The sequence below is a fragment of the Miniopterus natalensis genome, chromosome 14 (genome assembly GCF_054644295.1).
Source record: "Miniopterus natalensis isolate mMinNat1 chromosome 14, mMinNat1.hap1, whole genome shotgun sequence".
Taxonomy (NCBI): Eukaryota; Metazoa; Chordata; class Mammalia; order Chiroptera; family Miniopteridae; genus Miniopterus; species Miniopterus natalensis.
Window position 1 is genome coordinate 26,726,129 of NC_142094.1, and position 21,787 is coordinate 26,747,915.

At 34.9% G+C, this 21,787-nt stretch overlaps 1 protein-coding gene and 1 pseudogene across 6 annotated transcripts in view; one reads left to right on the plus strand and one right to left on the minus strand.

Moving 5' to 3' along the window:
• Positions 1–21,787, plus strand: part of JMJD1C (jumonji domain containing 1C) — a 197,277-nt gene that overhangs the window by 61,380 nt on the left and 114,110 nt on the right. For all 6 annotated transcript variants that reach the window (XM_087824400.1, XM_016220758.2, XM_087824397.1 and 3 more), the window contains exon 2: positions 4,606–4,770. Coding sequence is in view for 5 of the 6 variants with exons in the window: in XM_016220758.2 (XP_016076244.2) it covers positions 4,606–4,770 (165 nt within the window). In the remaining variant the exon portion in view is untranslated. The remainder of the gene's footprint in view (positions 1–4,605; positions 4,771–21,787) is intronic.
• LOC107543246 (eukaryotic translation initiation factor 4B pseudogene) lies at positions 5,326–20,701 on the minus strand (annotated as a pseudogene).

Here is a 21,787-nt window from a genome sequence, read left to right on the forward strand (position 1 = left end):
TTCCACTATCCAAATCCAAATCCAAATCCCAATCCCATCCAAATACTATTGAATAGTATTTCCTTCTGGAGCTATATGTGATATTATAAAAGTAGGCTCAGGTTTGAATTCTTGCTCTGCCAAATGTTAACTGTGTTCAGTAAATCAGTCTTTCTGGGTCTTGCGTTCTCAGCTATCAAAAGTACCTAATATGTGCTTTATAGGGTTGCACTGACAATTTAGATGTTAAAAATGAATTGAGAGAATGTACATACATGTATTCTATAAACTTCTTAAATTTCAAAAGTTGTATAATGGTATTATTTTTATAAGGATTGCTATCTAAATATTTATTGCAATTCTTTTGAAATAAGATTTACATTTCCCTGGGATCAAGAACTGTATCATATTGATCTCTGTCCATTGCAACTTGTAAATAGCAATGACTTATACTTTTGGGTTGAATTTCCTAAAAAATGGATTTAAAACAAGTCTTAACATGGTTGACATTCTTTTTCACTGCTATATGCTGCATCTTTGTCACTTTAAAATTTAACGTTAAGAAAACATTCTCCATATGGCCAATTTCTATTCTATTTTTATAAATATTATTGCTTCTGATTATACTCCTTCCCAAATTATCATGTTAACACCCTTGGATTCCTGGATTTCTGGATGCCTTCTATCTCTACTACTCAGTTGTCCTCCTCCTTTATCTGTTTTTGAAAGATAAATTGTACAGCCCTAGCTGGTTTGGCTCAGTAGTTAGAGTGTCCGCTTGAGGACTAAAGGGTCTTGGTCAAGGGCACATACCCTGGTTGCAGGCTCGATCCAGGGCTCTGGTTGGGGCACATGCAAGAGGCATCCAATCTATGTGTCTTTCACATCCATATTTTTCTCTTTCTCCCTCGACTCCTTGCACACTTTGAAAAGCAATGGAAAAAATATCCTCGGGCGAGGATTAAAAACATATATATTAGTTCATATGTTCTCACTCTCCCCCAGCCCACTTCTCATTTTAGAATGAGATTGACCAATTTCTCTGATGGTCCTTTTTAAAATTAAATTTGTTGTTTTTCTGAATAATTGCATTTTGTGTCCTTTCTCTTTATAACATTTTAATACAATGCAATCTTCGCCATGGTGACAAATTTCTAGCTGAACATTTTCTTGTATATGAAATGCATCATACTTTTAGGTCAAGGGGAAATAAAATGAAGCCAACATGTGTCAGTTACTTTATTGAGTCCTTTTCTTATATTATCGTGTTTAATTCTTACAACAACCCTCTGAAGTATTAATTACCTCTGTTTTACTAATTTGAAAATTGAGGCTCAGAGAAACTTTATCATTCATGGTCTTAGTATTCCAGCTCTAGAGAATATGCTCTTTGTACTGTAGTATATGACCTGGAAGATAATGGTGCAGACTTTTGAATACCATTTTACCATTCTATAATATCACCTTGGAATCACTTATATATAACTTTCTCATCTGAATTTAAGACCTTCAGTGTCTTGGATGGTAAATAATAATTCTCCACACTCTATTCGTTGTTGGTCTTACTAAATTGATACTTGTTTAGAATGTATTTTGTAGCATATTTGTGAAGTTTCTAAAAGTTTATGTAGTTTGGATAAGTAATGTGCATTTGAAAGTGTAGGACAACTTACATTAGCCTGAGGCAGTCTGTTGGGTTTCCTGGTGACAATATTTCCAGCTCTGTGACACTCACCTTTTTTTTTAAGAGTTAAAGCCAGGGCTCTGGAGTTTGGTGTCCTCCTCCTTTTCTTTCGATATTGCTTTAGGTTTCAAACATTATTTTATCCCTACTTTAGTCATTGCAATCAAAATTTATCTTCTGCTTCTATTATGAGAGCTGAATGAGCATGATATGTTTCAGGAACAGGAAGAAAATCATGGTACTGATCTGTAGAGTAAGGGACTAGGGATTGTAGCAGGACCAGAAGAGCGCAGGCAACAGATCTTTCGGGCCTTGTCAACCAGCGTAAGTTCAGACTTAACCTAGTCCCATGGGAAGCTAATAGAAAGCTTGAAAGTAAGGGGAATAGTTTGATATCCTTTTTGAGGTTTTAATATTTTATTCCACAATAAATGGAAGACTCTAAAATGTACCCATTAAATTGCTAAAATATAAATTGAATAAAAGAAGTCTAATTTATAGTGGACTCACTGTGTGATTATAGGCAGGTACAGAGATTTTTTTCCACTTTACAGTTAAGGCTCTTAAAAGCTATTTTACACTTTGGAGTAACATGACGGATCTTGAAACCTTGGAGTTAATCACATTCATTTCTTCATCCTGATGGGAATAGGTCATTAAGATATTCCTAAAACTTTTTTTTTCCAGATGAGTTTTATACATACAGTCACAATTTTTTTTATTTTTTCTTCGTAAGATTATGTTGAATATAGGATGAGCAAAGTATTTGAAAATTCTTGGTGTATTGTAAATTTAATGTACCGGTATTCCGCATTTATAAAGTTTCCACTGAATATAAAATGCAATGGGATATTTATCAGTAAATAGTGAATTAGTCATTACCTATAATCAATAGGTAAATAATAATTTCCAACTACAGTTGACTCTTGAATGACATGGGTTTGAACTGTTCAGGTTATTTCATACATGGGTGTTTTTTTTCCCCAATAAATACTGTAAACATATTCTTTCATGATTTACTTTAATAACATTTTCTTTTCTCTAGCTTATGTTAGTATAAGAATACAGTATAGAATGCATACAACAGTTTTGCAAAATATGTGTTAAATCGACTATTTATGTTACTGGTGAGGCTTCTGGTCAGCAGTAGGTCTTTGCATTTGGAAGACTTTATATTGAATGTTGGGCAGTGTCTATAAACCTTGGCTTTTTAGTTTCATGACTGGAATATTTTGTCAACAAGACAGTATTATAATTGTTCATGAAGGCAAAGCAAAGATAGTCCTCAGTTTACCTGAACATTGTCTCTGCTTCAGTTTTCTGGAGTTTCCAAAAGCCCATTTATACTACAACTCAATATAATTAAATATGAGAATCTTATAAAATTTTAAAGTTTTGAAGGGAGAAATTTGTATAGTTTGAAACGTTTGCATAACACCAGATAGACCTCATCTCAACCTCTAAGGATGCATTTTTAGAAGAAGCCAACAGTCTTATTCCTTGACTTGGGCTCTTGCTTCTGACTTTGTATGGATAACTAGAAACATATTAACTCCTTGAACGGTGTATTCCTGTCTTTACCAGTTCTAATAGGTAAGCACATCTAACTAGCTTTCTAACGGGCAGCAGCACAAGACCTTAAAATCAAATGTATCTTTTACTAGTTTGTCTACATGTTTAAAAGTCCATGATAGCAGGAGTCAGAAGATACTTAATATTTATTAAGCACTTTTCATACATGTGCAGCGCTGTACTGGACACTACCCTCAGTGAATCTGCATCCATAATTTAGAGACATTCTCATTATATTTGAAGAATATAGGGTAATATTTGATCATATTATAATATAAACTGTGTGACAAATAACTGCTGATAGGAGTTCAAAGCTAAGTTTGCATTAAAGTGGGAGTTATATACATCCTGAAGAACTTGAGAGAAGCCAGAAGAACAAACAAAATTTAAATAAATGGAAACTAAAACACTTCATGTATAATGTAGCAAAAGATGGGTTGAAGAAAAAGATAAAACAAAACTATCTTCAATGTAACTCATAATGTAGTCAAGAAGACAGTTCTATAAAAAGATAATTTTAGAGAATGAATGAAAAGGGATGAAAGTAGGGGCCAAGAAGGGATAGAATGACTGAATGAGTTATAAAAGAGTCAGCTTTGGTTTTCCAAATATAACATCCTTGTCTTATTCCTAGTGTAGAGGAAAAGCTTTCAGTCTTTCACCATTGGGTATGATGTTAGTTTTGGGTTTTTCAATATGATCTTTATTATGTTGAGGTAGTTTCCTTCTATTCCTAGTTTGAGGTGTTTTTTTAAAATCATGAAAGAGTGTTGTTTGTCAAATGTTTTTTTCTGTACCAATTAAGATGATCATGTTTTTGTTTTTCATTCTGTTAATGTGGTGTATTGCATTGATTGATTTTTCATGCTTTGAACTATCCTTGCATTGCTGCCTATCTTTGAATTAGTTTTGTTGGAATAAAGCCAACCTCGTTTGTTTACATATATTGCCTATGACTGCTTTCATACTACAAAGTCAGAAGTAAGTAGTTGTGACAGAGACCATATGGTTTGCAAAGCCTAAAATATTTATTATTTAGACCTTTATAGAAAACGTTTTCCAACCTCTGCTTCTAGAATCATCTGTATCTATATAATGCTTTAGTATGTCTTTAATAGATATTGTTCAATCTATACTGACTAACATTGTGTAAATCGCTTTTCTTAATAAACTTATGATTTATATTGTTACATAATAAGTAGGGGTTATAATGTGGTTATGGATAGTTTGCTTAAATAATGATTTTAAGAGATGTTAATTTGAATAATGAATTTGTTAATGTCTTTTCTCATTCAACTTTATGACTTATACATATTTTAAAATGTCATACTCTGTATTGCTTAAGGAGTTTTATGTTTTCTTTTTCATAGGTATATGTGGAATTTGATGATCTTGAATGGGATAAACGAGAGTGGGTTAGAGTTTATGAAGATTTTTCAGCCTTTTTGGTGGAATACCACTTAATCTGGGCCAGAAGGAACGACCCTAGCCAGACTCAGGGATCAAAGAGCAAACAGATTCAGTGGCCTGCATTGGTAAGATCTCTTTCTGTTTTATTAAGCATTTCAGTTTGTTTTAAAATAACAAGAACTGAATGTAAGTTTAGATTTATCTTGCTGATTATAGATTAATATTCTTGAAGAGGTTCTGACATATCTGACAGAAATGTCAAAATACTGCTTTCATTTTGTTAAAACAATTTTATGTGTCTTTGTTTTTTCTAACCTTTTCAAGGATGGAGAATTTATTCAGATAATATTTGAGAATTCATATATACCACATTAGGACAGTAATAATTAAAGGTAGAAATCTTACACTTTTCTTCATACCTGCTCTACTGTCCAACCATCACTGTCATTGCCATTTTGCTAAATGGAGGTTCATAGACAATAATCACATAGGCAACTGCATGTGTCATAAAAATGAACAACTTTTTTGTTAAAAGATGTTTCTTTCTCTCTGGCTATATTTGCAATTCTCCAGTTAGTTCAGTACTTTAAAGGCTGCAGCTGCGTGCAAAAGAACTTCATTTTATGTTTCTGTGTATGTGTTTTTTAAAGTTAAGAAAGGTCTCCAGGAGATGGTGAATTTTATTTTGTCTGGTCAGTTTCATTTGCACTTGAATGATCCAGGGTGGAGAGAGACTCGGAGAAAGCACAGGATGTAGAGGTCTGTTCAGTGTAATCTCCCTCGTTTCCATCTTCACCATTAATGGAGAGAGGGGCATACTTGCTTGCAGAACTGAAGGAAGCTGGATTTACTTCAGGTTTCGTTTACTCAGGTTCAGAATGGGAGTCTTGATCCTTTTTGCATCTTTGCTGTCTGACTCCTTCCATTGATCTTTGTTTCTTCCATCTCTTGGACCATGACTGGAGTTCCCACTTTTGCCTTTTGGGACACTCACCCCATCCACTTTATTTTCATCTGCTATCCTTGCTGGTCCTTCCTCAGATGGTTGAGCTGGAGCTCCCCCCCCCCCCCCCCCCCCATTTGTAGCCGTTTGCTGCTCTGTGTCTGAACTCTGAGATGGAGCAGGAGGGTTAGTCTTTGCTTCAGCCAAGCATTCTCCTTTGGTGGAGGAGCTGGCATTACCTTTAAGGGCTACTCTGGTTTGGGAGACTTAGAAGTTGGAGAGTGGCAGTCTTCCTCCTTATTGGGTGTTTCTTTTTCTAGAGACTTCTCACACTCTCTCCTTTACACATGTCTGAGGTCCCAGTCTGTGATGACTCACTTCCTGACCTTAACTTTTTCCTCTCCTGTTCCTGAGTCTATTCACTTCACCATCTTGGATGTCTCTCTCAAGGTCACCATTCCAGTTTTAACTCATTCAGCTAACGCTGCAATTTCTCCTCTTTTTCTGTAGCCACTCCTCTACTCATTATCTAGCAGCTGTGTCAACAGGCTTTGCCCCTCCAAAGATAGAGGCTGCTCGACTGGACTGGAAGGTGCTAGCAGAGGAATCATCTTCTTTAGGAGTGCTCCAAGGCTTTAGATTCAGTTTGGGTCTTTGGGTGGGGGGACCCCTGTCATAACACCTGTAATCATTCCAAGAATAACCATCATGTTTGTCATGGGTCTTCATAGAGGTCCCCGCCTCCTCTTTAGTCATCTCTATGGTACCCACTACTAAATGCTCTTCTTCCACTGCCTATCCTGGAATTATAGCCTTTATCATAGTCTTCGCTGCCTCTTTCATCATAGCGATCCTGGCCCCCTGTATCGATGCATATCCTGGCTTGGGCTGTAATGATAACTGTGCCAGTACCCATCACAGTATTGGTGTGAATCATAATGATCTTGATACTTGTCTCCAAAGCTGTCATCTCCTCTTCTAGGTGGGTAGTTATCATAGCTGTCTGTAGCAGAACAGGCCCCCAGTGAGTATGTATTTTGTCAGAATCTGGATTTCTATCTCATCCAAAAGAACCATCATCCCTGTCTTTATCCTGTGCTTGATCAGCAATGTCGACTTAAATTCTCCTGTTACCTAGAGATTCTTCATTTAGGCTCAGGGGATTGAACAAGGAATCCAGGCCCTCATGCTCAGTGTAAACAAAACTTTTCAACCTCTCTGGATTACTGGATTCACTTGGAAAACAGACTGCACTTGTATTTAATCCCCTAAAGAACTCCTTAATGGAATCTTCTGTCACATCATAGGGCAGGTGCCCTAGAAAAGCAGTGTAGGGTGGCAGTTTGGGAAGACAGTTTCTGTCAATATTGGGTTCCTGAGCAACCTGTGGAGCAGTGGGGAGAATAGAACAGTCGGAGGTGCCCTATACACAGCATCATTACTGTGCCAAGTGGTTGAAACATCTCCTTCCAGGTTGTCTATTTCATGAACCCAGCTGACTGGTTTGGGGACATAGGTGCTTCCTCCACCAGTCCCTCCATCCTCAGCCAGAAAGTCTGTTAGGGACTTAGTCTTCCCCATCTTATTCTTTCTTTGCTGAGGCCGTCATGTTGAAAGAGGGAGAGAGAACACAAATGCTTTATGTGTTTTTTTGTTAGTATTCTTTCAGCCTATTTAGTCCACTAATAGTTTATTCTGTTCATTAGGGGAAACATAAATTGGATTAAAGGATACTAAAAGTTGACTGGTTTGTGTGGAACAACTTTGCTGAGTGAGACTTTGTAGGTGGATGATAGGATAATACTTTTTATAAAGCATTTAATAGCATATAATTTTCCTTGGATTGTAGATAATAGCAGATATTTAATGTGAAATTACATGTTCAGATAACAGGTAGAATTACTTCATATCAGGAAATGTTCCATTTAAGAAAATGTGGTAGATTACAATAAATTCTCAGTTAGTTTGAAGAGTTTTATAAAAGAAACATGCTAACTAAACAAGGTCATTAATTGTATAAGGAAAAGAGCCACATCTGTTTAACCATTGTTATCCTTGTTTTCTGGCATTGGTTAGCTTATAATAGGTATGCAGTGTATGTATGAATAAAATAGTTTTCTTACATTAGTATCAAAGAAATATTTTAAAAACCTTTGCCCTTTCTTAAAATCAAGGTCAGTTTCTAATGTATATTCATAAATTACTTAGTATTTTGGAGAAAATTTCTGTAGGATATAGTTTAATAATTTTTAAAATAATTTTAGAAATTTGTGTTGAAAATCTTTTAACCTCACAAAACTACTTAATCTTTAAACCTCTTTTTAAATTTCAAATTAGTTTTTCTTAATGCACACAGAAAATATACACAATGTAAAAAATTTGGAAAATGATATAAAGTAGAACATCATAATCATTCTACTTTCACCACCAACTAGCCATCTTACATCTTTGATATATGTTTTTATAAAATATTTCTCTGCTTTCTTTTTTTTCTACCACAGCTTTTTAAAAAATGTTTTTTATTGGTTTTTAGAGAAAGAGAGAGGGATAGAGAGATAGAAACATCTGTGAGAGAGATACATCATCCATCCACTGCCCCCTGCATGCCCCTTACTGGGGATCGAACCTGAAACCTGGGCATGTGCCCTGCCTGGGAATCGAACCCCATGACCTCTTGGTTCCTGGGTTGACACTCTGGTGCTGATCGGGCACCACCACAATTTTTTTTTTTTTTTTAAATATGTCTTTATTGATTTTAGAGGAAGGGAGAGAGAAACATCAGTGATGAGAGATTCATGGATCAGCTGCCTTCTGCACACCCCCTACTGGGGATCAAGCCTGCAACCCGGACATGTGCCCTGACTGGGTATCAAACTGTGATCTCCTGCATCATAGGTGGATGCTCAACCACTGAGCCACACCAGCTGGACACCACCACAGATTTTTAAAAATTTTAATTACCCTAAAAATATTCTTGACATAAAACTTTTCATTTTAATCATTTTTAAGTATAAAGTTCAGTAGGATTAAATACATTTACATTGTTGTACAACCATCTATCTATAGAACTTATTCCATCTTGCAAAACGGAAACTCTGTACTCATATTCCCTCTCTTCAGCCCCTGGCAACCACCATTTTACTTTGTCTCTATGATTTTCACTACTTTAGGTATCTCATGTAAATGGAATCATACAGTATTTATCTTTTTGTGACAGGCTTATTTCACTTAGCACAATGTCTGCAAGGTTCATCCATGTTGTAGCCTGTGTCAGAATTTCCTTTATAAGGTTGAATAATATTCCATTGTGGGTATATGCCACATTGTATTTATCCATTTGTCTACTGATGGGCACTTGTGTTGTTTCCAACTCTTGGCTATTCTGGATAATACTGCGTGCATATGGGTGTACATACATGTCTTTTAGATTATGCTTTCAATTCTTTTGGGTATAATCCCAGAAGGGGATTGCTGGGTCATATGGTAATTCTGTTTTTAATTTTTTTGAGAAATTTCCATACATTTTCCCACAGCAATTCTGTTTTACATTCGCAGCAGCACCTGATATTTTTAATTTTTTTATAATAACCATCCTAATGGGAGTGAGGTGGTATGTCCTCATGGTTTTGATTTGCATTTCCCTAATGATTGGTTGTGTTGAATATCTTTCTTGTGCTTATTGGCCATTTGTATATCTTCTTTGGAGAAATGTGTATTCAAATTTTTTGCCCATTTTTGAATCGGGTTGTTTGTTTTTATGTTATTGAGTTTTAGGGGTTCTCTATATGTTAATCCCTTATAAGATGTAACCTGCAAACATTTTTTTCCTATCTGTGGGTTGCTTTTTTTTACTCTGTTGATAGTATCTTTTGATGCACAAATATTTAAAATTTTCATGAAGTTCCATTTGTCTGTTTTTTCTTTTTGTTACTTGTGCCTTTGGTGTCATATCCTAGAAATCATTTCCAAATTCAATGTCATGAATCTTTCTGAGAGTTTTGTTTTAGATCTTACATGTATGCCTTTGATCCGTTTTGAGTTAATTTTTGTTTATAGTTTTAGGTAAGGGTCCAACTTCCTTTGTTTGCTTGTGGATATCCAGTTTTCCCAGCACCATTTGTTGAAGAAAAGACTGTCTCTTGTCCTTTCTCCATTGAATGGCTTGGCACCGTTGGCAAAAACTATTTGAACATATATACAAGAATTTATTTCTGAGCTATTTCCTTAGTCTATATGTGTGTCTTGATTCCAGTACCACACTGTTTTGATTACTGTAGCTTTATAGTAAGTTTTGAATCCCAAAGTATGAGCCCTCCAGCTTGGTTCTTTTTCAAGATTGTTTTTGCTATTTTGTGTCCCATATGAGTTTTAGGATTTTGCTATTTCTGCAAGAAATGTTGGGATTTTGATAGGATTTACATTGAATCTGTAGATTGCTTTGGGTAATATTAACATGCTAATAAATATTAAACTTTCTAATCCATAAATGCAGGATGTCTTTCCATTTATTTATGTCATTAACCTTTAAAAGACAGCATTTAAATTCGGCCAGCATTTAAATTCGACCCGCTCCTTGCCGGGAACTAAAGTTCCCTTTCGTTGGATAAAGGTTAAATTTTTTTAGCAGTGTTTTGTAATTTTCAGTATATAAGTCTTTCACCTCTTTAGTTAATTCCTAAGTAATTTATTCCTTTTGATGCTATTCTAAATTGAATCGTTCTGTTAATTTTATTTTTAAATTGTTTGTTTTTAGAGTATGAAAATACAACTGGCTTATGTGTTCATTTTATATCCTTCTACTTAGTTAACATCATACTCAATTGTGAAAGATTGGTAGCTTTTCTACTAAGATTGGGAACAAGACAAGATGACATTCTATTCAAGATAGTATTGGAATTTCTAGCTAGAGCATTTAGATAAGAAAAAGAAAACAAGGCATTTAAATTGGAAAGGAGAAGTAAAATGATTTGTTTGTAGATAATATCTTATATATAGAAAACCTTAAAGATTATTGACACACACAAATATATATGAAAACTAATTAATGAAGCAAAGCAACATGATACAAATATCTGTTTTGTTTTTAATCCTCTCCCGAGGATATTTTTTCCAGTGCTTTTCAGAGAGGGGGTGGGGGAGAGAAACATTGATGTGAGAGAGACACATTGATTTGTTGCCTACCTCATGCTCCCTGAGTGGGGCCAGGAATCGAGCCTGCAACCCAGGTACGTCCCCTTGGCCGGAATCAAACCCGTGATCCTTCATTCTGCAGGCTGACGCTCTCACCACTGAGCCAAACTGACTAGCACTCTGTTTTCTTTTATTCATAGTTTTAGGTAAGAGTGCATTAAAAATGTAGGTCCTGCTTTTTTTTTACTTAATTTTTTACACTATACATTTCTCCTCATGGGTAGTAAGTAACAGTTTTAAATGGCTGCATAATATTTGATCATATAGTCCATTTCCTTAATAATTTGGTATTGTAGCTGTTTCTAATTTGTGTGTGATTATAAATAACTGTGATAAATCTTTGTCTGCAATTTTAATGAATAATTCTAAAATTTAGAATCATAGAATTACTGGTCAGAGGGTATGAACTTGAAAACAACAAAAATCTAAAAATCTCCTGATACTCCACAAATTATTTAAACATTGTACTTACTGCCTTTGTCCCCATTCAGTGTATGAGTTTTTTCATCTCACCTGGACCCTAATACCCAAGCTCCTCCTGCCCCTTCATCTGCAAGCATTGATTACTTGTTTTCATATCATCTTGTTTCAAAACCCAAACAAATACATGCAAAAGGAGGATTTTTACAACTTAAGGAGGGCAGAATTGAATTGAATATTATACCAATTTTATATCTGCTAATTTGATATTTAAAAATACTGTTTCATTGTTTTAATTTGCATTTCTTTAATGTGATAAATATTTTTCATATTAGTAACTTGTATTTGTGAATTGTCTATTTTCAGTTAGAGTTTTGTGTTTTTGTAATATTTATAATGAGCATTCTTTATATTACAGCTATTATAAAAACCTTACGTCATATTTGTTTTATGGTTTGCTTAGTTAATTTTATGCAAGCAAGTCCTTTTGAATTGTACGTTTATATTTAAAGAAAATCTGTATAATGGGATATATCCCTTAATTCAGACAATCATGTTGTGTCTTCCTCCCTTCCTGATTTCGTTCGTTCTTTGTTTCAAGAGGTGGTAAAAATTAATAGAACAGATAATTGAAATAAGAATGCTTGAAAATCTTTAGAAAACAATCACTTTCAGTATATAAGACTTTGCGAACTATTCCTTTATATATAGTACACAGCTGAGATTCTATTATTTTCCTATCTATTCATTAAAATGAGGCTTGTTTAAGGATATCTACAAGCAGAAGTTATGAAATCCAGAATTTTTAAATTCATATATAGCAAAAAAAAAATCTACAAATTTGAGAAATATTAGGTGTCAATAGAATGAAATACAGTGAAAACTAATACCCTTTGCTTTTCTACAAATTTAATGTTTTTAACTCTGTACACATTATACTTGCTTTCATGTTCTTTTGTATTAAGCATATGTTTATATTTATTATGCTCTTTCTAGTTGTTTCACCCTCTTGTGGTACCTGTTAAATATTACATATTGGTTCTATTATATTATCTTGTTTACCTATTGTGAGAAATCAGTAGAAACTGACAGTATACCTGCTGGTTCTTGAAATCATGACATCTCATTAACCTATTCTAAAATTTATTTTTAAAATTTAAAGATAAATAAAACTTTAACAAAATAAGGGATAGTATAATGCAGAGGTTACTTCTCCAGCATTATCTCTTCATTTTTCTTCCCAGGATATCAATAGCAAAACATGTATTGGAGCACCGCATGCTCAAGTGGTGTCTGTTTTTTGTTTGTTTGGTCCTGTGATCAGGGTACCACCTGAGGATATTCTGATGATGGAGGCCTAGGTAACTTACATTTTTATGTAAGTTACTTAATATATTGTTAAATTTTAGTTATTTTTAAAATAAAGTAAAATATTCATGAAATCACATTTATTTGCACCAGGGAAAGAAAGTGTTGGCACTCATAGTTGAAATCAACGAATCACCTACCTAACTGGGTTAGGGCCCTGGCTCCATCTCCTTTAGGAAAACCTTCTGTGGGGAGTGGGGCTTTGACCCTAACCCAGCTGGGCTGTAACACTGCTGTATTTTCTAATGGGCAGAGTTTTCTACTGCTTTTCTGCTGGCCCATCTTCCAGATCACCCCAACCAGAATTAATCTCACCATCCTGTGCTCCTGTAGAACTTTGTTTGTATAGTACCTCTGTTTTAACAGCTAGCACATTCTGCTTTGTATTCTTATTTGTATGTCTGTCTTTCCCTCCTAGATTGTAAGTTCTTTGAGGACAGGAATCATGTCTTAGTCATTTTTGTGTAATTCCTAGGAGTCTAGCACAGTGCCTTATCCATCTTAGTGATTAATTGCTTATTTTAACGTGATGAATTTACCCCAGCTAGTGAAAAAGAACCCTACTGGGCATTTTAGCAAGTTTCCTGGCTATTACAACTTCATGCTAAGATCAAAGGATAGGAAAGCATAAACAGCCAGTTGTAAAAGTATGTAAGTAACCAATTTTAAACATTGCAAATAGTCAAAACAAAATGCTTATAATAGATGCCTTCATTCTAATCAGATACAAATGTGATTCCTTAAATTGTCATAAGGAAAAATGTAAAATTACCCAAATGGGTTGTTTTAAAGATGTAGAAGGAAAGAATTTACATGTTCATTGTCAACTATATATGCTAATCTGCAATAATTTATCTGAATTTCTGTAGTGAGTTTTAGGAAGCTCAGCCTTGTCCTCCTTCTCAGTGTAACTTTTCCTTCATAGAGAGGAAGGAAATTCTGGTTTGACCAGGAATTGTGATCAGACCATAAACATGTAAACCTTTATCAGTATGTTTCTTTTAGATTTTTTTGTCTAGTGAAAGTAGAATTCACTGCTCTTTGGGACAAAATTGCCTTTATGTCTGGCTGTTATATTGCCATACATTATGACCTCAACCAGAATTTATTAAAATGTGAAGACATGCCACATTCCAACTATGAATTGAACTTTGAAATAAAGGGTTGTTACACAATTATTATAGAGTTTCCAGAATTAGAATTATTAGTTTTTGTACTTTTGTAATTAATGAAATGGTAGTAAAGACAATATAGTGCCAGAATTATTACTATTTCTCTGCAAGGTAAAGCACTTTAATGAGGTGAAATTATATATAGAAAATATTAAAATTTTCAGATGATAAAATCTAATACTGGGGAAGATTGTACTGAAGGAGTACTCATTCATTTCTTTTGAGTCATAAAAAATGACGATTTGGGGGAAAGTATTCTTTTGTAAAAACTATAAAGAAATTCATACACTTTGATTCATTAATTCTACTTTTAGGAAATTATCTTTACAAAATTCTTAAAAAGTAAAAATTATATTCAGCTCCGTTACGGACAGGCTTAAGTCACAATTGACCTTTATTTGGTAATTTCTGGATTCCAAGTCAGTTTGGAACAAAGTATTCTCCCTGTCTGAGTTCATAAGCTTGTTATAAGTCTGGCTTCCATTGTGTACTATTACATAGTAAGGCCCACCTCTCTCCTGTAAGGAGGGCATAAGGTGTATTTAGAGTAGTTTATTCTTGCTAATTATACTATAGGGCATGTCTTATTTGACCAGTCATGAGGGCAGGGGCAGTCATAATGCATCAATGTAAATTTTTTTTTTTTTTTTATCAATGTAAATTATAAGTGCCCTAGACAAACTTCTATAGGTTTGGAGGTCCATAAGATTCCCATAGGTGTGCACCCTGAGCCTTAGCAGCTGCAATGGAGTGTCATTGTTCCATGGCTACTTTGGCCTCCATGTGTATTAAAATAGTCAAGAGGCCCTTTTGGGTCAGAGTACAACTCATTTTCTAGTACTAGTTCCTAGCATTATCTAGTATTATTTGTTGAATTCTGCCTGACCCGTATCTCTAAAGCCTCATTATCTTCATAGGCTAGTTCCTATCCCTTGCTTTTCTCCTGAAAGAGAACTTCCTCTGATTTGCTTATTCTAGTTAATAAGTCTTTTTCTTCTGAATGTTGCTCCCCATTAAAAGTGAATTTAGTTTGTCCCACAATACCTAGATCAGCACCAATCTCCCCTAAATCCTTTTTCTATTTTGTCTGCCAGTGTTGTTTAATTCACCATGCCTGTTATTACCATTATATACCAATGGCATACATTGTGTACTAATGAAGTACAGTTAGGATACATCTTTTGTATTCCCAAATTAAGATTAATTCTAGATGAGTCATAGTCACACCTAGATGCAATTTAAAATGTGACATAAAGCCTCCTATAGCCTTCCTTGTCTTAGGATGGCAGTGTTTTTTAGGGAGTTTTGGACCAACCATGTGAGACCTGCTTTAATCCCAGAAGAAACCCCTGTTTTTTCTTATTCTGTTTAATAGCTTTCTAGCCACGAAAACAAGAGTGACGTGTATTTGTGCATGGCACATTATGGCATGTTGGGCATGCCGTTTCTGTTTTTTCTCCTTTATAAATAGGGACCCTTTAAAGCCTTTGACCATCAAGTTACTTAGTGGTCAATCTACCAAGAGTTGTATAGCACATAGTCCAATAGCCCAATAGGTTAAGTGCCTGGATCGCAAGTGGTGTCCTTTATAGTAATGTAGTTTGAAAAATAAGTGCAGTATCAAAGGATATACTGCATTTTAGAGTCCCGTTCACAGGGCTATAGTACAAAGAATTTGTCCAGCTTCTTTTTTATATTGTTTGAAATTGACTTGTGTGGTTTAGAGCATTCTCATTGGTTCTCATTTAGCATGTCCAATCAATATTCCCTTAAGGTGGGTTTATATGTTTAATGTTTTACAATACTAAGTAGGAGAAATCCAGTCAATCATAATAAATACCTTCATAATACATTCAGGTGGGGGAGATGCTGTTACTTAATATAAAATCTGTTCAAATACTCGTTTTCATCTAAATTTATTACCTTAATTCCATCAACCCTTGCATTCCTATTAGTCCCTCAGTCTAACTGTAGCCTCCAACAATAAATTTATTTCCTTAGTGCATGGGACTCCCATGGCAAGGAGTACCAGAAAACATCTTTTTTCTACCCTATTTTACCCACCTATATGCATATGATCTTTGTACCCTAGCTAGTGCTTACTTAGCCCAGGCACCCAGCCTTCTCATCAGGCAATATATATATATATAATTTCTTTTTAATTCTCATCTGAGGATATATGTTTATTTGATTTTAGAGAGGAAGGAAGGGGGAGAGAGAGAAAGATGTTAGAGAGAAACATTGATTGGCAGCCTCCTGTACCCACCCCGGGATCGAAGCCGCAACCTAGATATGTGCCCTGACCGGGAATTGAACCTACAACCTTTTGTTTGTAAGGGATGATGTTCCAACCAACAGTCACCCAGCCAAGGCCAGGCCATATCTTGATTAGATTGTGAAAACATCAGCTCAGGCAATTTGTGGTTAGGTTTCTCCCAGTCATCTTTGCTTTCTGGTCTTAAGGTTTCCCTAAACTAGAATGAATAAAGCATATTTTTTAGGGCCCTTTGATGTTGGAATCCCAACTGGGCCTTGCGTCCAACCTCTGAGAGTGCTGCAATAAGATCTTTGTTTTGATGCCATTAATGTTTGCCTCATTCATCCCATTTCTTAATAACCATTTAAAGATTTGTACCCAGCCAGGGCAAGTGTCTTGGCTCTTCTCTTTCTTTTTTCCCATTCTTTTACAAACCTTTATGTTATTTCAGCTTAACTTTTCCCTATAAAAGCAGATCTACAGCTGGGTCTGGCCCAAAACCAAGCTTGGTCCAGCATCAGGATCTGCCCCAACACTCTCCCTTACTTTCTCTTCAGTTATTATAAATAACAATAATCAAGAGATTGTATGGTTAGCTTCTTTTGAAAATTGTGCATTTCTTTATGTATCCAGTGAGTCAACTCCTAGGAGTTGGGTTTGAGGTTTCTAAGTACCATTGGTAACTTTCACCTATAGTAACTGATCACAGTAAGCTGCAGTTCCATACCATGGGTGGCCCTATGGAGAGTGTTGATTGTATTTTTTTTTCTGTGTAGAAATTGCCATAACTACCCCGTGTTGTAATTTGAGGATTATTTTTCATCAGGGGTTGGAGGCAGTCCTGCTTTGGTATTGAGTTATACTAACTAGGTCTACAAATGCTTCCTTATGTAGGAAGCTTCTCTTTCACTACATATATCTATATACTTTTTTCTTTTAATTTATAAATGGTTGCAAATAAGTTAACTGCATTAGCATTATAGATGCATTGCATGATAATTTCTTGAATTCAATAAATGTTCTTTAACATTTACTATGTGCTAATAAGCATTGTGCAACTACTGTGGATCTAACAATATGGTCCTTGCTGTCTGACACACAATTATTTAGTTTTGAAAAGTCCTATGAAAAATAACCAGATCTCTTTTGATACTGTTTTAAAGCATATTTATATGTATTTGGAAAAAAAGTTTTAAGTTTTTATTATTTTATTACATGTGATAAATAATATGAGTAATGTGACCTTATTAAATTTTTGAAGGCTTACCAAGTTCCAGCCATTTTTCTGTGTTTTACATCATCCCTTTGAGATAGATACTTTCATTATCCCTATTTTCCAGATGAGTGAGCTGAGTGAAATACAGTATAGTTAAGTAACTTACTGATGACAGAAGCAACTGTGTACTGAAAAGTTTAAATAATTGTTAATTATATAAGATTACAAGTGATAATTTTCTCTCATTCTCTTCCATGTATTTTCCATAGGTATCCCTAGTTAACAGATTGTTACATCTTCTTTTAGATTTTCCTGCCTACTTGTCTTCCTTCCTTGCTAAATGTATAATTTCCCCAAAATTTTGTTTTCAAACTAAATAGACAACTTATGCATGTACTTTTTTGTGAGTTAAATGTGATTTTAATGTCTTATAAAGTTGAAGTAAATGTATGGACCATGATGCCTATTCAAACCATTGTAGTATCTTCTAAATTAGATAAACTCAAAGGTGATTTTGCTACTCTTGGGGCTCCCCTAGGGATTCTAAGGAATGTAGAATGATTTCCAAGGTCTTTTCTATTCATCAGGGAGAGTTTGGAGGTAAAGCCATGTCAAAGTAATTTACTTTCATAGTGAAGAAAGGAGGTCTAACTTTTTCTAGTCAAGAAATAACATTTAGAAATATTTTTAGCATTTTAAATTTCTCTATTTCCCACTTTTTTGTGAGTAATGCCAGGAAATCTCTGACATATGTTATGTACAGACAACGTTTTATTGTTTTGTAATCGATGAAGTGTAGTGGTCAGTAACATATTTGTAGTTGCGATATGTATGCGTTTGGATGAAATATTTTGCAGTCCTTCTGTTACTATGATGCAGCACTGCTATGTACTATTAAATAAATTCTGTAACCGTATTACTGTTATAATTTTAAGTATAACATAAATGATACTTAACCTTAATTTTTCCTTTCCTCATTGGAGTACAGAGTCCTTATTTAAATATAGTGTATTTAAAGAACATATGAGATTTTTGGAGCACCAGATGAATTGTATTTTAGAAAAATAGTGATGCATGTAGCCTGCCATTTCAGCTAAATTATTGTTTTATTGGGCTTAAAATCAGCTAGACTTGAAACATCATCATTGTATAGTCCAAATAAAGCTGAGGCTGTGTGCCTCCTATCTTGGCACCCATTTCATTATTATGTATTATCTAAAATAAATGCACGTGAGCATACATTATCCTTTTTGAATAAGTAACTAGAAGAAGACATCACAGAACACAGAATGAAACTGCAAAATCTTTGTATATCTTTTTCCCCAGCCAAGAGCTACTATCACACAGCTGTTTCTCAAAAAACATTTTTGGCCTACTTCCAACCTTTGACCTCTCTTCCCTCTTCTACAAAATTGCATGAATTTAAATCTTCCAAGAGTAAATCTTACACTTTCTTATGTAAATCAGTTTAGGCTCAGTTTCAAGGTTTTGTAAATGGTACAAGGGGCACTAGGGGTCCTTATGGTGATGGGACAATTCTTTATCATGGTTGTGGTGGTAGTTACATGAATCTACACGTATGATAAAATTGAATAGATTGCACACATACACACATGTATGCAAATATAAGTGCATGTAAAACTGGTGAAATGGGTTTTGTAATTTGTACCAATATCAATTTCCTGGTTTTGACATTGTCCTATAGTTTCACAAGATGTTACTGTTAGGGAAAACTAGGTTACTCCCCCCATCCCCTCAATTTCCTGTTCATCTATAAGTATTTAAAAATAAAAAGGATGCCCGGCTGGGTGTGGCTCAGCGATTGAGCGTCGACCTAGGATCCAGGTGATCGGGGTTCAATTCCCGGTCAGGGCACATGCCCGGGTTGCGGGCTCAATCAATGACTCTCTCATCATTGATGTTTCTATTTCTCTCTCTCTCCCTCTCCTTTCCTCTCTCTGAAATCAATAAAGATATATTAAAAAAATAAATAAAATAAATAAATAAAAAAAATAAAAAGGAAAACATGGGTCAACACTTGTGAGAGAAATTAGAGAAAACTTGCTATTTATTAAAGTATCTAGCATATTTTTAAAAATTTGTCTTTATTGTTGAAAGTATTACAGATGTCCTCTTTTTCCCCCCGTTGACCCCTCTTCCCCTCACCTGCCCAGGCCTCCACCACACTATTGTCTGTGCCCATGGGTTATGAATATATGTATATAAGGTCTTTGATTAATCTTTTCCCACCCACCCACCCCCACCTTCCCCTCTGAGTTTCGTCAGTCTGTTCCATGCTTCTTTTTCTCTGGATCTATTTTGTTCATCAGCGTATTTTGTTAATACTTTAGATTCCACATATGAGTGAGATCATGTGATATTTGTCTTTCTTTGACTGGCTTATTTCGTTTAGCATAATACTCTCCAGGTCCATCCATGCTGTCTCAAAGTGCAAGTGATCCTTCTGTTGTACAGCTGCATAGTATTCCATGGTGTAAATGTCCCACAGCTTTTTTATCTACTCATCTACTGATGGGCACTTGGGCTGTTTCCAGATCTTAGCTATTGTAAATTACCCTGCTGTGAACATAGGGGTGCTTATATTCTTTCTGATTGGTGTTTTGAGTTTCTTAGGATATATTCCTAGAAGTGGGATCACTGGGTCTAATAGCAGTTCCATATTTAATTTTTTGAGGAAACTCCATACTTTTCCATAGTGACTGCTCCACTCTACATTCCACCAGCAGTGTACTCCGGTTCCCTTTTCTCCACATCCTCACCAGCACTTGTTGCTTGTTAATTTGTTGATGGCAGCCATTCTGGCAGGTGTGAAGTGATACCTCATTGTCATTTTAATTTGCATCTCTCTGATGATTAGTGACGTTGAGCATTTCTTCCTATGCCTCTTGGCCATCTGTATGTCCTCTTTGGCGAAGTGTCTTTTTAGGTCTTTTGTCCATTTTTTAATTGGACTGTTTGTCTTCCTTTTGATGAATTGTATGAGTTCTTTATATATTTTGGAAATTAACCCCTTATCATGTTATCATTGGAGAATATGTTCTCCCATACAGTGGGCTCCCTTTTCATTTTGGTGATGATTTCTTTTGCTGTGCAGCAGCTTTTTATTTTGATGTAGTCCCATTTTTTTATTGCTTACCCATTTAAAAAAAAAAAATCCTGTTTTCTGCACATTTCTAAACTTCTCTTTTTATTTCTTTAAACATATAGTATTCATAATTACTCTGTTGTAATCTGCATCTTTTTAATTCTCATTTCTAAATATTGTCCTGTTTGCTGTCTCTGTTAGTTGTCAATCATGTTACCTTGTTTTCTTGTGTTTAATTACTTTTTACTCTTACACACACACCTTTTCCAGGCTGAGATGGTTCAGGGAGTTTTGTGAGAATATTTTGAGGCCTGGAATGAAGGTAGATTTCTCCAGCTAGGATTTGCTATTGAGTTTGTCATATATCTGGGATGTTACCGTCATGATGGTCTTAGTGGTATCTTAGACTACTTTAAATTCAAAGCTTGGAAGTTTTTGTATCACTAAGGTGATGTGAACGAATCCATATGAGGGCTGGTTTTTGTTAGAACTCTCAAGACATTTTTAAAAAGCTACATTTGCTCCATACATACCCACCTCTGGCTTTCTTTGGAGACACACAGAAGTAAAAAGAGAGGGGTATTTTTCCTTTTATCTCAATGTGTGGTTGGTTAGCCCTTTGTGGGTTCAGGGTTTTGAGGAGTGTCTCTCTTGATAGTCTACTGACTTTGAGCAGACTCTTTTGTGTTCTGTTATTGTTTCCCCCAAATCTCTATGAACTTCAAATTTTCCCTCATTTGGCAAGTGCTGTCAAGGTAAGAGTTCTTATGTAGTTCCTTTTTTGAAAATATGATTTAGAAGTGAAATTAATACTTTCTAAGAATTGCAGGCTCAAAATTAGTGTTGTGTTAATTTAATCCATTTGTGCATTGGAATTACTCACTTGGATTACAATTGGTCATAAGTTTTAAATGCGTTTACTCATATAGAACTTATTTGATTTTGAAAAATGAAAAAAGTTTTTAACAATTGTCATATTTATTTATCATAAGTAAAATGGTAGAATGATTTTCAAGTCAGTAGATTAAATTAGATAATAAGGTCTTAAAACATGAAAAAGAGCCCGGCAAGTGTGGTTCAGTGGTTGAATATTGACCCATGAACCAGGAGGTCACCGTTCAATTCCCCATCAGGGCGTATGCCTGGTTGCCCGCTTGATGCCCAGTGGGAGGTTTGCAGGAGGCAGCCGTTCAGTGACTTTCATCATTGATGTTTCTCTCTCTCTCTCCCCCTTCCTCTCTCTCAAATCAATAAAAAAAAAATTTATATTAAAAAAATGAAAAACACACAAAAGCATTTAGTATGTACTTTTCAAAGTTACAAAAATATTAACTGTTTATTTGTGAAATTCCATTGAAACAAATGGAGAAATCTTTTCAAATAAATAATAAATTTTAAAATCTTTTTTATTCTTTTTGTATAATTTTATAGGTAAGATATTTTTAATGACATTGCAGGATGCTTATGATA